The sequence below is a fragment of the Dipodomys merriami genome, unplaced genomic scaffold (genome assembly GCF_024711535.1).
Source record: "Dipodomys merriami isolate MVZ:Mamm:240054 unplaced genomic scaffold, mDipMer1.0.p SCAF_314, whole genome shotgun sequence".
In the NCBI taxonomy this organism is placed as follows: Eukaryota; Metazoa; Chordata; class Mammalia; order Rodentia; family Heteromyidae; genus Dipodomys; species Dipodomys merriami.
In genome coordinates, this window is record NW_027204649.1 from 1,244,967 (window position 1) to 1,258,297 (window position 13,331).

Sequence of the window (13,331 nt, forward strand, 5' to 3'; positions counted from 1 at the left end):
CATTTGCTCCCCATTTTGTAAGGCACGCTTCCCTTCATTACTGAATCTTCTTTTCGTGCCGGTCCTGCTTTTACCCTTAGTGGCCGTTGTAACTTTTCCAGGTCCGTATTTACATGGACCTACATGTGTGTGCTCGAGGGGGCAGGCAGGACAAAAGGAATGTTCAGTGCGAGTTCCAAGTTCACATTTCCTCCTTTACAAGCACAGCGTTCTCCCTCTGTAGAGAAGACCGTTTGCCCCTTCTTTTTTCTTTCTGTTATCATGTTCAGTCTTCATCTCACCTCTTTTTAAAGTAGCATTATTTGGACTAGGATGTAGATCAAGCTGTGGAATGCCTACCAAGAAGTCCGCCCTGAGCTCAAATCCCAGAACTACAAAAATAAAACCACCATCATAAAAGGGAATTATTTGATTTGGTGGCCAAGAGCTGGAGCCTGTGCAAAATAGGAGGTGACTACAGCACGTTTGTGTGTGTGTGTGTGGAGAAGCGTCATCAGGTTAAAGTGACAAAAGGTCGGGCAAACAAGAGCCAGAGGACAAGCTTAACTGGACTTGATACAAACTCAGGATAAGCCAAACTACCACAGTTCAGTTATTTGGAACCAGGAAACTCAAACTGAGCCCCACAAGTCATGAGTGAATACATTAGTCCATGTAGATACACACTAAAATTCCAAGATTGGTCCTACATAAATCTCAAGGTACCCAAAATGTAAGGCAGACAAGGAGGCGGACTGGGGTTTATCCTGTAACAAGAGACAGTTACTTGTTTCCATTTCATAGGATCCAAACATTTAAGTACTGACAAAAAACAAAAACTGCCACTGCTAGACATCATGAAATTTACTTTTCTCCCTTTGTATGATTCCACAAAGCAGTGCAATCATTTTCATTGCTCTGCACAGGTAAGGCCTGCCTGTCCAAAGGACACATGCTCCAGTTTAAATTTCAGACCCAGCAAAGACATAACTAATCTTATGCTGGGTGACATTTTTGGTTCCTTCTCTTGTTTGTAAATGCAGGCTGGTTAGTCAGGAAAAGGGACAGAAAGGTTGTTCACATTTTATTTTCACACCTGCATTATCAATGCTTTTTGTTTTTTAAATCCAGGTTACAGGAAAACACAAAGAAGAAATTAGGCCATGATTGTTCACATTGTAAAGGATTCTTCGCAGAGTTCCATTAAATACTGAACTCCCTTAGGATCTGATTTAAGTGCAGCTTTCCAGGACTGTGTCTGGCTTACGGTGAGGTACACCAGAAATCCATCTTCACTTTCCTCCAAGGACAAGGTTTTCCATTCACGGGGTGGAGGACGAAAGCGCTTCTTAAGGGTGTCTGCGGCCTCCGGGCTGGCCCTCCTCCCCTTGCCTAGGATCCGAGGTTTTGAGGAATTCGGCGGATTAAGGACTATACCCCAACACACCCTCACCCCCAAACACACCCTCACCCACCCCCCACCCCCACACAAACACACACCCTCACCCCCACACCCTCACCCCCACACCCACCCTCAACCCCCACACACACCCTCACCCACCCCCCACCCCCACCCCCGCATACCCTCCCCACACACCCTCACCTCCCCACACACCCTCACCTCCCCACACACCCTCACCCCCCCACCCTCACACACACCCTCCCCCTTCCCCTCCCCCCCACACACACACCCTCACCCACCCCCCACCCCCCACCCCCACCCCCGCATACCCTCCCCACACACCCTCACCTCCCCACACACCCTCACCCACCCCCCCCACACCCTCACACACACCCTCCCCCTTCCCCTCCCCCCACACACCCTCACCCCCCACCCACACACCCTTACCCCCCCACCCTCACCCACCTCCCCACATACACTCACCCCCCACCCTCACACACACCCCCACATACACCCTCACCCCCCCCCACACACCCTCACCCACCCCCACCCCGGCTCCGGCCGATCCACCGCCTCACGCGAGCTCTGAAGCCTCGCCCGGGTCCGGGCACCGGCGGAGACGACGCTGCGCAGGCCACAAAGTGGCCGAGAAAGACAGCCAGGCTGTCTCTCACCTGTCCCTCCGTGAGGGGCCGCGAGTGCGCGGGAGCCCGCGGGCCGGGTCCTCCGCCAGCGGAAGCGGGGTGGGAGGGCTTCGCCCGGGACAAGGCCCTCACCCCGACCCCGGCCCTCACCCCTCACCTCGACCCCGGCCCTCACCCCGGCCCCGGCCCAGACCCCGGCCCTCACCCTGGACCCCGGCCCAGACCCTGGCCCTCACCCCGGACCCCGGCCCTCACCCCGGACCCCGGCCCTCACCCCGACACGGCCCTCACCCCGGACCCCGGCCCTCACCCCTCACCCCGGACCCCGGCCCTCACCCCTCACCCCGGTCCCCGGCGTCAGCTCTCGAACCAGCCGGCCAAGTCGCCCACGACCTGGGCGCGGCCGCCGGCCGCCTGCACGGCCTCGCAGGCCCGGCACCACGGCTCGTCCCAGAAGGAGGTGAGGTGCACGGCGAAGCGGCGGCGCCAGCGGAAGTAGCGGCGGTAGACGGCCGCGTTGCGGTCGAGGAAGCGCAGGTGGGCGGCGAGCGCGGCGGGGCTGGGGAAGTCGTCCACGTGGATGAAGGCGCCGCGCGGCACGAAGCGCTCGTAGTTGGCGCGGTCCGGGCCGAGCACCACGGGCACGGCGCCGGCCAGCAGCGCGTTGCGCCACAGCTTCTCGGTGATGTAGTCGCGGTGCCGCGAGTTCTCGAAGGCCAGGTAGAACTTGTAGCGCGCCAGCAGGTGCAGCAGCCCGCAGCGCGGCACCGGGCGCCCGGGCCCGCCGCGCCCGAACACGTCGATGGGCAGCAGCGCGCTCAGCCGGCGGTAGAGGCGCACGCGCGCCTGGCGCTCGTCCCAGTGGCTCACCACCCAGGCGGCCAGCCCGCGCTTCCGCGCCAGCGGCGGCAGCGGCCCGGCCGGGGGGTCCCCGGGCCCGGCGCGCGCGCGCAGGCGGCCGTAGGGCACGAAGACGTCCGAGTCGGCCCGGTAGGACAGCGTCCAGTTGAAGAGGCCGCGCAGGCCGCGCAGGCCCGGGGAGTGCGAGGGCGACTCGAAGTTCATCCACACCCAGCGCTGGCCCGGCGGCCGGGCGCCCGCGGCCGCCAGCGCCGCCAGCGCCGCCGCCTCGCCCGCGCCGTCGGGGCTCGGCGCGCCGGCCCGCACCAGGTCGCGGTGGTGGAAGAGCACGGCCTGCGCCTCGCCGAGGGCCGCGCGGTCGGTGAGCAGGCGGCAGCCGCGCAGGCCGAACCGCAGCCCGCAGTCGGGCGGCGGCCTCCCGGCCGCGCCGCGCCCCCGGAAGGGCTCCCACCACAGCAGCACGCCGACCGGCGGGCGCGGGGCCCCGGGCGCCCAGGGCGGCGATGGCGGCGCCGGGGGCAGCTGCGCCCAGCAGGCCAGGGCGACCAGCGCGGCGCACAGCAGCCCGGCCGCCGCCCAGGCGCCCCGCGGCCCCGCGCCCGCCCTCCGCCCGCGCCGCCGGGCCCTGGGCGCCGCCATGCAGCGCGCGGGCTCAGGCGCGGCCGCCCGGGACCCGGCCAGCGGCTCAGCTGCCGCCGCCGCCGCCCAGCGGCCCCGCGGGCAGGGGCGGAGGGGCGGACCCGGGGCGGGGCGGGGCCGGAGAGGGGTCCGCCCGCCGCCGCCCGGGCCTCGGCGGCCCGCGTCCGGCCTTCCCGACCCCGGCGCGCTCGGGATCTGGAGGCCCGGCCCAGAGCGAGCCGCGTGGCAGCGGCCCCGGCCCCGCCCAGGGCTGGGGGACAGGCGGGGCGGGGGCGGCCCGGAGGAAGGCCGAGGTGCGCCCGCAGAATGGCCCGGGCCTGGCCTGCAGATGGAGCCTCACCCCCACATAGACCCCTCCAGCCTGAGCCCACCCCGAGCCTAGGCCCACCCCGAGTCTGGCCTGCGGATGGGGTCACGCCCCTGACCTGCCCTCTCCCCCCAGCATGAGCCCACCCCGAGCCTAGGCCCACCTCGAGTCTAGCCTGCGGATGGGGTCACCCCCCTGACCTGGACCCCTCTCCCCCCAACATGAGCCCACCCCGAGCCTAGGCCCACCCCGAGTCTGGCCTGCGGATGGGGTCACCCCCCTGACCAGGACCCCTCTCCCTCCAGCCTAAGCCCACCCCGAGCCCCGGCCCCTGAGCTTGGGCCCATGGACACTGCTGCATTGTGTTCCCCAGCAGTCCTAAACTCTTCCCCTCCTGGTAGCCCATCCCAGAGGGAACAAAACCCCATGGCGAGGCCCTAACGACCAGGTGAGATCCGAGAGAGAAGTGAAGGACACGGTAACTACCGCTGAGATCCCTGAGTGAAGGACACGGTAACTACGACTGAGATCCTGAGTGAAGGACACGCTAACTACCACTGAGATCCATAAATGAAGGACATAGTAACTACGACTGAGATCCTGAGTGAAGGACACAGTAACTACCATTGAGATCCCTGAGTGAAGGGCACAGTAACTACCACTGAGATCCCTCAGTGAAGGACACAGTAACCTCACTCAACACCCAGATGCTGTGGAGTCCTGCCGCAGGAAGCTCAGCCCAGTCCCAAGGACTGTGCAGTTAACTGTGCAGGGACTGGGGAGGCCAGGTGGTGTCCAGGGAAGGGTGGACGACAGGGCCCCCTGGTTTCCAGCCTTCCTGTCCATTCCTCAGCTCTCACCTGGTGGACTTCAGCTCAGCCTGGGCTGTCCAGGAGGGGCAGTTTGAGAAAATGTGTGGTGGATCCGATTCTGGGGCTCCAGTGGAGCGAGCAACATGAGCTCCCGGCTTCAGAGAGCAACACCTGGCACTGGACCGTCCAGCCTGTATGGGATGTCATGTGCATGGAGACTGAACCTGGACTTGCCATCTGAGTCTGTCTTGTTTTCATAGTCTCTAAAGATATTAAAATGTATGCATATTTATGGAGTGCTACATGATTTTTTTTTTTTGGTCGGTTGTGGGGTCTGAAATCTGGGCCTGGGCGCTGTCCCTCAGCTCCTCAGCTCAAGGTGACCACTCTACCACTTGAGCCACAGCACCACTTCTGACTTTTTCTGCTTATGTGGTGCTGAGGAATCAAACCCAGGGCTTCAAGCATGCAAGGCAAGCACTCTACCACTGAGCTACCTGCCCAGCCCCTCATATTTTAAACATACATTGAGTAATGTTCTAACCAAGGTAAATGTATATCATTCAACATGTTTTCTTCTCACTTTAAAAAATATCTACAGTACTTATCCACCATCTGGATTTATTGTTAAGAGCCCTTCCTTCCTTCCTTCCTTCCTTCCTTCCTTTCTTTCTCTCTCTCTCCCTTCCTTTCTTCCTTTCTTTCTTTCTTTCTTTCTTTCTTTCTTTATTTCTTTCTTTCTTTCTTTCTTTCTTTCTTTCTTTCTTTCTTTCTTTCTTTCTTTCTTTCTTTCTTTATCAAGAGTAAAGCACAAAAGCTTCTGTAACAGTGTCCTTTGCTTACCAGGCTTCAACAGTAGTTTAAGGCCTCCCCTCCATGCAGAACATTAGACACTATGTCTGTGCCCACCAACTTAGTAATATTTCCCCCAACACACTACAACCTCCTACATTGCTGCCAGGGCCTTTTAATCTTATTAATTTATTTTGCCAGTCCTGGGGCATGAACTCAGGGCCTGGGCACTTTCCTTGAGCTTCTTTTGCTTAAGTCTAGCACTCTACCACTTGAGCCACAGCGCCACTTCCAGTTTTCTAGCGGTTTATTGGAGATAAGAGTCTCCTGGACTTTCCTGACCAGTCTGGCTTTGAACTGCGATCCTCAGATCTCAGCATCCTGAGTAGCTAGGATTACAGGCGTGAACCACCAGAGCCTGGCTTGGACTAAATAATTCTTAATCACCTTAGAAACATTTCATTATGCATTCTAATGTGTTGACAGTAGATAATTGATCCATGTGCTTAAGGCTACTTACTTTCCACAAAACATTGCATAGGAGGAACGGGCTGGCTTTTAGTTGCAAGCCTGAAGACTATACCAAGGTTAAATACAAAGAAAGGCTTTGAAATTCTAAGTTGCTGAATAGTGTAGAAGAAAACTCCATAATGGAAAGCTTAATGTGCCAAGGTGAGCTTTCAATTTACAATTCACAATGTGCCAAGGTGACCTGTTTAGTTCCAATATTTTGTATGGAACAGAATGCTATGGGAGAAAGAACCAGACCGATGTGGCTCCTAAAATTTATTTATTTTATTTTATTTTTTTCCGTCGGTCGTGGGGCTTGAACTCTAGGCCTGGGCACTGTCCCTCAGCTCTTCAGCTCAAGGCAAGCGCTCTACCACTTGAGCTACAGCGCCACTTCCGCTCCTAAAATTTAAACTCATACCTTATTCCTCCCAGGGAAAGAGTTCATTTGGTAGTAAATCCACCATAGCTCATTGTAACCCTATCCTACTGCTACTTACCAGAGAGAGTCCTTATTTCCTATGGATGCCCCAGAATATGTTCTGATAGCTTCTTCAGCCAGCCAGATCAGTCTCTGTCTGCATGAGCTCTCTGAGAGCCAGGCTGACACAAAAGGGCTATTTTTGGTTGGATCTGAGGTTTCTGTGACAGAGCCTTAAGTTGAATCTTTAGTTCACAGTTCCTTTCACTATTGTATACTTGGTGGGAAATGACAAGAGAACATTGAGCAGATATGGCTGGAAAGGCAAGTAGATGAAGATAGTTTGCTTTGCCAGTCACATTTTTTAAGAGCATAATGAGCAACTAGGTATAGAATGGACAGCATGTTACAAGTTGTTAGGAAGTGTATAAAATAACAGCAATCCACAATATATTTTCTATGTCCTGCTAAATCTTTGATTGAAATATAAGCCTAAAACAAAGCTCTTTTCTTTTTATTCAAGTGAATAATTTACTGACTTGAAAAAAATGTTATGCATAGTTAATATAAGAACTTACATTTACTTTATGGCTTTTACTTTATAAACTCAAGTTCCCTGTACATTCAGTTTGGGGTGGAAACTGACTGAACAGGTAATGCAATAATTTCATGCATCCAAAGAAATATACATAGTGAAAGATCAGTTAAAGTAAAAAGTATTTGTGGGGGGGCTGGGAAGGTGGCTCAGTGGTAGAACACTTGCCTTGCATGCCTGAGGCCCTGGGTTCGATTCCTCAGCACCACATAAGCAAAAAAAACGCTGGAAGTGGCGCTGTGGCTCAAGTGGTAGAGCGCTAGCCTTGAGCTGAAGAGCTGAGGGACAGCGCCCAGGCCCAGAGGTCAGGCCCCACAACCGAACCCTCCAAAAAAGTATTTGTGGGGTGCTAGAGCTCACACTAATAATTCTATCTACTCAGGAGCCTGAATGGGTTCTGGAAGCTTTCCTGTGCTCCATTTTCCAAATAATAGTTGGAGAAATACTGGTGGGGATTGTCTATAGAAGATTTAAATAATGACCCCACAGGGGTGGAGAAACTTTCTTCAAGGACCATTTTAATATTTGTAGCATGTTTGGGGCCATGCACAGAAGCTGCTGGTTTCTACCAATGTCTACCCATTCTGTACCAAATTGTTTGGGAGTCTTTTTACTTCCCCATTCATTATCTTGCAAAGATATTCTTCATTGTTATGTATTGTAGCACCACTCTGTTGCCATTATCAAGCTTGCAAAGGGATTTCTAAAGTGTTTCCAAGTAATACAATATCAAGAATTGTTCTACATTGACATTTGCAAAACTACAGTCACATCAGCTCTTACTTGGTCTTACAAAACTGCAAAAGCTCTAATGTTTGACAGCTATGTTCCAGCTATGTGGGTGTAACTGAACAAACACAATTCTCAATCTTTGGAAGTCAAGATAGCCAATATACTTAACCCACCCATTTAAATTACAGTTACCAATCCCTGACTTGAAAGTCCAAAGGTTGATGTTGGAGACTGCTTGTGTTCACTCTTTTGAAGGTAACCCTGCTCACTCGGCTTTTCCAGCAGCTTTTCCTTGGTTGCTTTACAACCACTCTGTCCTTTGTTACTTTTGTATTGATCTAGAGCAGAACATATGGGAGGGGGGGCGGTGGCACTGTTGGCTGGTTGTTTTCTGAGTGCTCAGGCTGGTGCTGAATTCTGGCTCAAAGAACCCTCCTACTTTAGCTTCCTGAGTAGCTTGGATCACAGGTCAGTACCACTGTGCCCAGCTAGAGAGTTCTTTTAGGCACTTGTCTTCACACTGTTCTCATCTACCTTTACATTTGTTAGACAAGGTTTGTCAGACTGTCCATAAAAAATGGGAAACAAGTTTTATGGGCTGACATAACTTGTCCAACTCAAGAGTTGTCACTTGCTCTGCTTTAGTTATAGATATGAAATGTGGAATTGCAAATTAGAAGGAAGCTCTTTAGCCCACACAGTGTACTCCAAGGAAGAACTATAATTAAGTAGATAAAACTAGCTATCTTACTAATGAATCTTTTCATTGTAACACTAAATAGGGACATGACCAGTTAACAAGTCCTGACTATGTAGAGATTTATTTAAAGTGTTTTAATTTGTTTTCTTTTTCATTTTTTAATGGTAAGAAGACTTAACAAAAGACCTATGCTTATAATTGGTTTTTAAGTACAATATTTTTATCTATAGGCAAAATGCTTAACAGATCCATACAACTTACTCATCTTACAAAACTGAAATTTCATGTTGGATTAATCAGCTCTCCTTTTCTCCCATCCAGTCCCCCTGCCCTCCAAACACCCTTTCACTGTTAGTTCTGTCTTGACTACTTCAAGTTCCTAATATAAGTGGAAGCATGCAGTACTCATCTTTCTGTGACTTATCCCACATAACAGGATGTCCTTCAAAATTCATCCATGCTTACTTCTTAATTTTGTGTCCTGTGAAGTGTGTGTGTGTGTGTATGTGTTTAGACAGAAGTATAAATCTAGCTGACACATTCTGGGAACTAAAATGATTGTGTTCTTAAAATGGACATGTCCATTTCCTAAAATGGACAAGGTTGACCATCAACTTCATTTTCTTATTTTCTTTCTGGTTTCTAGTTTCTTCCTTCCATTCATAAAGAAAACCTAAGGGATTTCTTTTCTTGTTATTTGAGTGGGAAGAGATGGAAATATACATTAAAATTCCAATTGTAGAAAAACTAGAAATAAAATAAATGTTTTTCAATAGAGACCACGTTAGTAAATTGTGTTACAGCCCTATTATGACATATATCCTATAAAAATCCTGATGAGCTTGTATTACAATAAGAAAAATAATGTCTGGCTAAGGAAAGAGATGTGGGCTACAAAGTATATATTATATGTATTTTTATTAAAATAAACCCAGAAATCTTATTTTTTTAATATTTTATTTTATTTTATTTGAGAACATACTGTACAGAGGGGTTACAATTACATGGGCGGGATAATGCATACATTTCTTACCAAGCATTGCAGCCTCCTCCTTTGTTTACCCTTCACCTCCCTTCCCAGCCTCCCCCCTCCACCCCACCCAATCATACCCCCCTCCCCCCCCCCACACCGACATTGTAAAGCTGGTTTTGACATGACATTTTGTACTTCTCATTGTTGCAACAGGTCCACCTGAATCCTTAAACGACTTGTTTGTCCCCATCTCCTCCACATGTTATACTGATATCAAATATAGTGAAAGCGGGGGTTACACTGTGGGGGAGGGACATACAAAGCAACAAAGAGATAATCTTATAAATGTGTTAGAAACACATGCATTAAAGAAACAAAAACATTAAAATACACATCTAAGGGTTCGTTTTCCTAACATCACATTATCTGACCTTTTCCGCTTGACTCATACCTATACTAGATATTGCAAATAAGGGAAACCATGGGACCTATGTTTCTTTGGGCCTGGCTTACTTCACTTAATATAATTTTTTCCAAGCCTTTCCATTTCCTAACAAATGGGGAAATGTCATTCTTTCTGATGGAGGCATAGAATTCCATTGTGTATATATACCACATTTTCTTGATCCATTCATCTACTGAGGGGCATCTGGGTTGGTTCCATATCTTAGCTATGGTAAATAATGCTGCAATAAACATAGTTGTGCTGGTAGCTTTAGTGTGGTCTTGTTTGTAAACATTTGGGTAAATGCCCAAAAGTGGGATTGCTGGATCATAGGGGAGATCTATGTGAAGTCTTTTGAGGAACCTCCATACTGCTTTCCAAAGTGGTTGAACAGGTTTACATTCCCACCAACAGTGAAGTAAGGTTCCTTTCTGTCCACATCCCCTCCAGCATCTGTTGTTGTTAGAGTTCTTGATTTTTGCTGTTCTAACTGGAGTGAGGTGATATCTCAATGTCGTTTTGATTTGCATTTCTTTTATGGCTAGGGATGTTGAACATTTCTTCATGTGTCTATTGGCCATCCTTCTTTCTTCAGAGAAGCTTCTCTTTAAGTCTTTAGCCCACTTATTTATTGGGCAGTTGTTTCTTTGAGGATTTGTTGTTGGGTGGTTTAATTTTTTGAGTTCCAAGTATATTTTAGATATGAGACCCTTGTCTGTTGTATGGCTAGTAAAGATCTTCTCCCAATCTGTGGGCTTTCTATTGATCTTGCTAGCTATGTCATTTGCCCTGCAGAAGCTCTGCAACCTTATGCAATCCCATTTGTCCAACCTTTCTTTGATTTGTTGTGTTTCTGGGTCTCTTTTCAGAAAATTTCGGCCTGAGCCAAGGAGACCTAGGGTTTCTCCTATTCCATCCTGTAATGTTTTCAGAGTGTCTTCTTTGAGTTCAAGGTCTTTGATCCATTTGGAGTTGATTCTGGTGCAGGGTGATATATAAGGATCTAGCTTTAGTTTTCTACATGTAGTTAACCAATTTTGCCAGCACCATTTACTGAAGAGGCTGTCTTTCTTCCATTCTATTGTTTTAGCTTCCTTATCGAAGATTAGATGGCTATAGGTCTGTAGGTTCATTAAACCCAGAAATCTTATTGTATAAGTATTTCGCTATCTATAAATTTTGGTGAGACAGGAGATGTATTAAGGTGAACCAGGGGATAGAGATCTTTAAAAATAAGAATACAAGTTGTCTTTTTTTAATATATATTTTTTATTGTAAAGATACTGTACAGTTATATGAGAAAAGTAATGAGTACATTTCCTATTGAGCATTGTTGCCTCCTCTTTTGTTTTTCCCCTACCATCCCTTCTCTCCCCACCTCTTCCCTCCCTGCCCAGGTTGTAAAGTTCATTTTCAACATAGTGTCTTGTACATCTCATTGTTACAATGGGTCAACCTGTATCCTTATTTCAACATTTTGTTATTTCCATTTCCCTCCCCAAATTAGAAAAAATGTATATACAAGATGCAGGACACCAGAATCAAATACAGTAACAACAGGGGTTATACCATGGGGGAGGAACTTACCAAAGAAACAAAAAATCACATAGTACATTATAAATATAAAATATAAATATATATTTATAAAATATAAATATAAATAAATAAATAAAAATATAAATAAAATATAAATATAAAATATAAATATAAAAACCATAGCAAGAAAGGAAAAACCACTTGTGTCCCTATTTTGGTGTTCATTTTGCTTAGCATCATCTTATATGGTCATATGTTCGTAGCTTTTGACCTTTTCTTCTTGTCCTAGATATATACTAGTTATTACAAGTAAGGGAAACCATGGGACCTGTTTCTTTGGGCCTGGCTTACTTCATTTAATATAATTTTTTCTAAGTCTCTCCATTTCATTCATAAATACATACCACATTTTCTTGATCCATTCATCTACTGAGGGGCATCTGGGTTGGTTCCATATCTTACTTATGGTGACTAATGCTGTGAAAACATAGCTGTGCTGGTAGCTTTATATGGACTAGTTTGTGATCGTTTGGGTCTTTTTTTTTTTTTTTTTAAGGCCCATCTGATGCAACTGAAAGGAAACAGTTTTCCAAGTTGTTTGGACCTTTTTTCCTTACCTCTAATTTTTGTTCACAGATGCATTCACCACAACTCTTTGGCAAAATTAGAAATTGGTGTGTAAGATGTAGTACCTGCAGTTACTATCACTGACAGGAACTGAGAATATCAAAGGACTCTGTAAAATTAAAAGAGAGCAAGCGACAAACATTTTTGTAATAAATAGCAATTTCGTTCTATTTTGGAGGGAGTCTCAGAAAATGCTTGTGTATTAAATTATTAACTGTGAAAATGAGTATTGGTTTAAGAGTTATCTGTTCTGTTGTAGTGGTACTGGGCTTTGAACCCATTTTCCCAGTCCCACACTTACATATTTTGTTGGTACTGGAGTTGAACTCAGGGCCTTATGCTTGCTAGGTTCTCCCAATTGATCTGTGCCTCCAGTCTCTTAAATTACTATATATTTTCATAATTTTAAAGAAGTATCTTGTAATTCTGATTTTAAAGTTTTTATTTAAAAATGTTTAAGTAGCAAAATAAAATAGTTACATCTTATATAGTATTTTTTAAAAAATCATCTTCTCTCAGCTGGGCACTGGTGGCTTACCCTGTAATCCTAGCTACTCAGGAGGCTGAGCTCTGAGGATCATGGTTCAAAGCCAGCCCAGGCAGGAAAGTCCTGGAGACTCTTATTTCCAATAAACTACCAGAAAACCGGAAGTAGCATTGTGGCTCAAATGGAGAGCACTTATATTGAGCTGAAGAGCTCAAGGACAGCGCCCAGGCCCAGAGTTCAAGCCCCAGGACTGACCAAAAAAAAAAACAAAACCACCTTCTCTAGGTGGTTTGATTATTCATTACTAAAAATAATGCTGGCATGAATAATCCTGTGCATTTATTCACTTTGGGAAAAAGACAACAGGACAATGAGTAACAACATTTAACTATGAAAGCAGCCAGGAGCCAGAATGAAATAAGGACAGAAACCTTAGCCAGGAAACTGTGTCATGTGGTCTGTCCTTGTTAGCATGAGAGGCCGTGATTCACACCAGCCATTCCAGGCAGCAAGTCTGAAAGTACACAAGGAGAGCTTGTTTAATAAACAAGACTAGAGGCAAAAGTAGAGTGGAACTGAGGGGCAAAAAATCCTTAATATGTTTATAAAGTCACACTGGAACTCAAGTAGGAACAGAATATTGTTTCTAATGGATGAAGTCAATATTCTTCACCCACTTGCACTTTTTTGAGTAAAATACATGTAAAAAATTGATAAAAATTTTGGCAGCATAAGATTTTAGGCTTGGAGGAATAGTAAATCCTTTATCCTAACTCTGGGCAGTTTTGGTATTATATTCCCAATAAATTTGAGATTTAATTACTCAGTTTTAGTCATTGGTTTATAACACTGGTTTTGAAGTAGCAGTG

At 47.6% G+C, this 13,331-nt stretch overlaps 1 protein-coding gene across 1 annotated transcript; it reads right to left on the minus strand.

Annotated features, from left to right (window-relative positions):
• Positions 1 to 1,050: 1,050 nt before the first annotated feature.
• On the minus strand, positions 1,051 to 3,525 carry LOC138841321 (alpha-(1,3)-fucosyltransferase 4-like). Its single transcript, XM_070042004.1, has 2 exons — positions 2,369 to 3,525; positions 1,051 to 1,371 (listed from the first exon to the last, which is right to left on the minus strand). The coding sequence occupies exon 1, from the start codon at positions 3,523 to 3,525 to the stop codon at positions 2,383 to 2,385; it is 1,143 nt and encodes a 380-aa protein (XP_069898105.1). The 3' UTR covers positions 1,051 to 1,371; positions 2,369 to 2,382.
• Between the last annotated feature and the right edge of the window lie 9,806 nt (positions 3,526 to 13,331).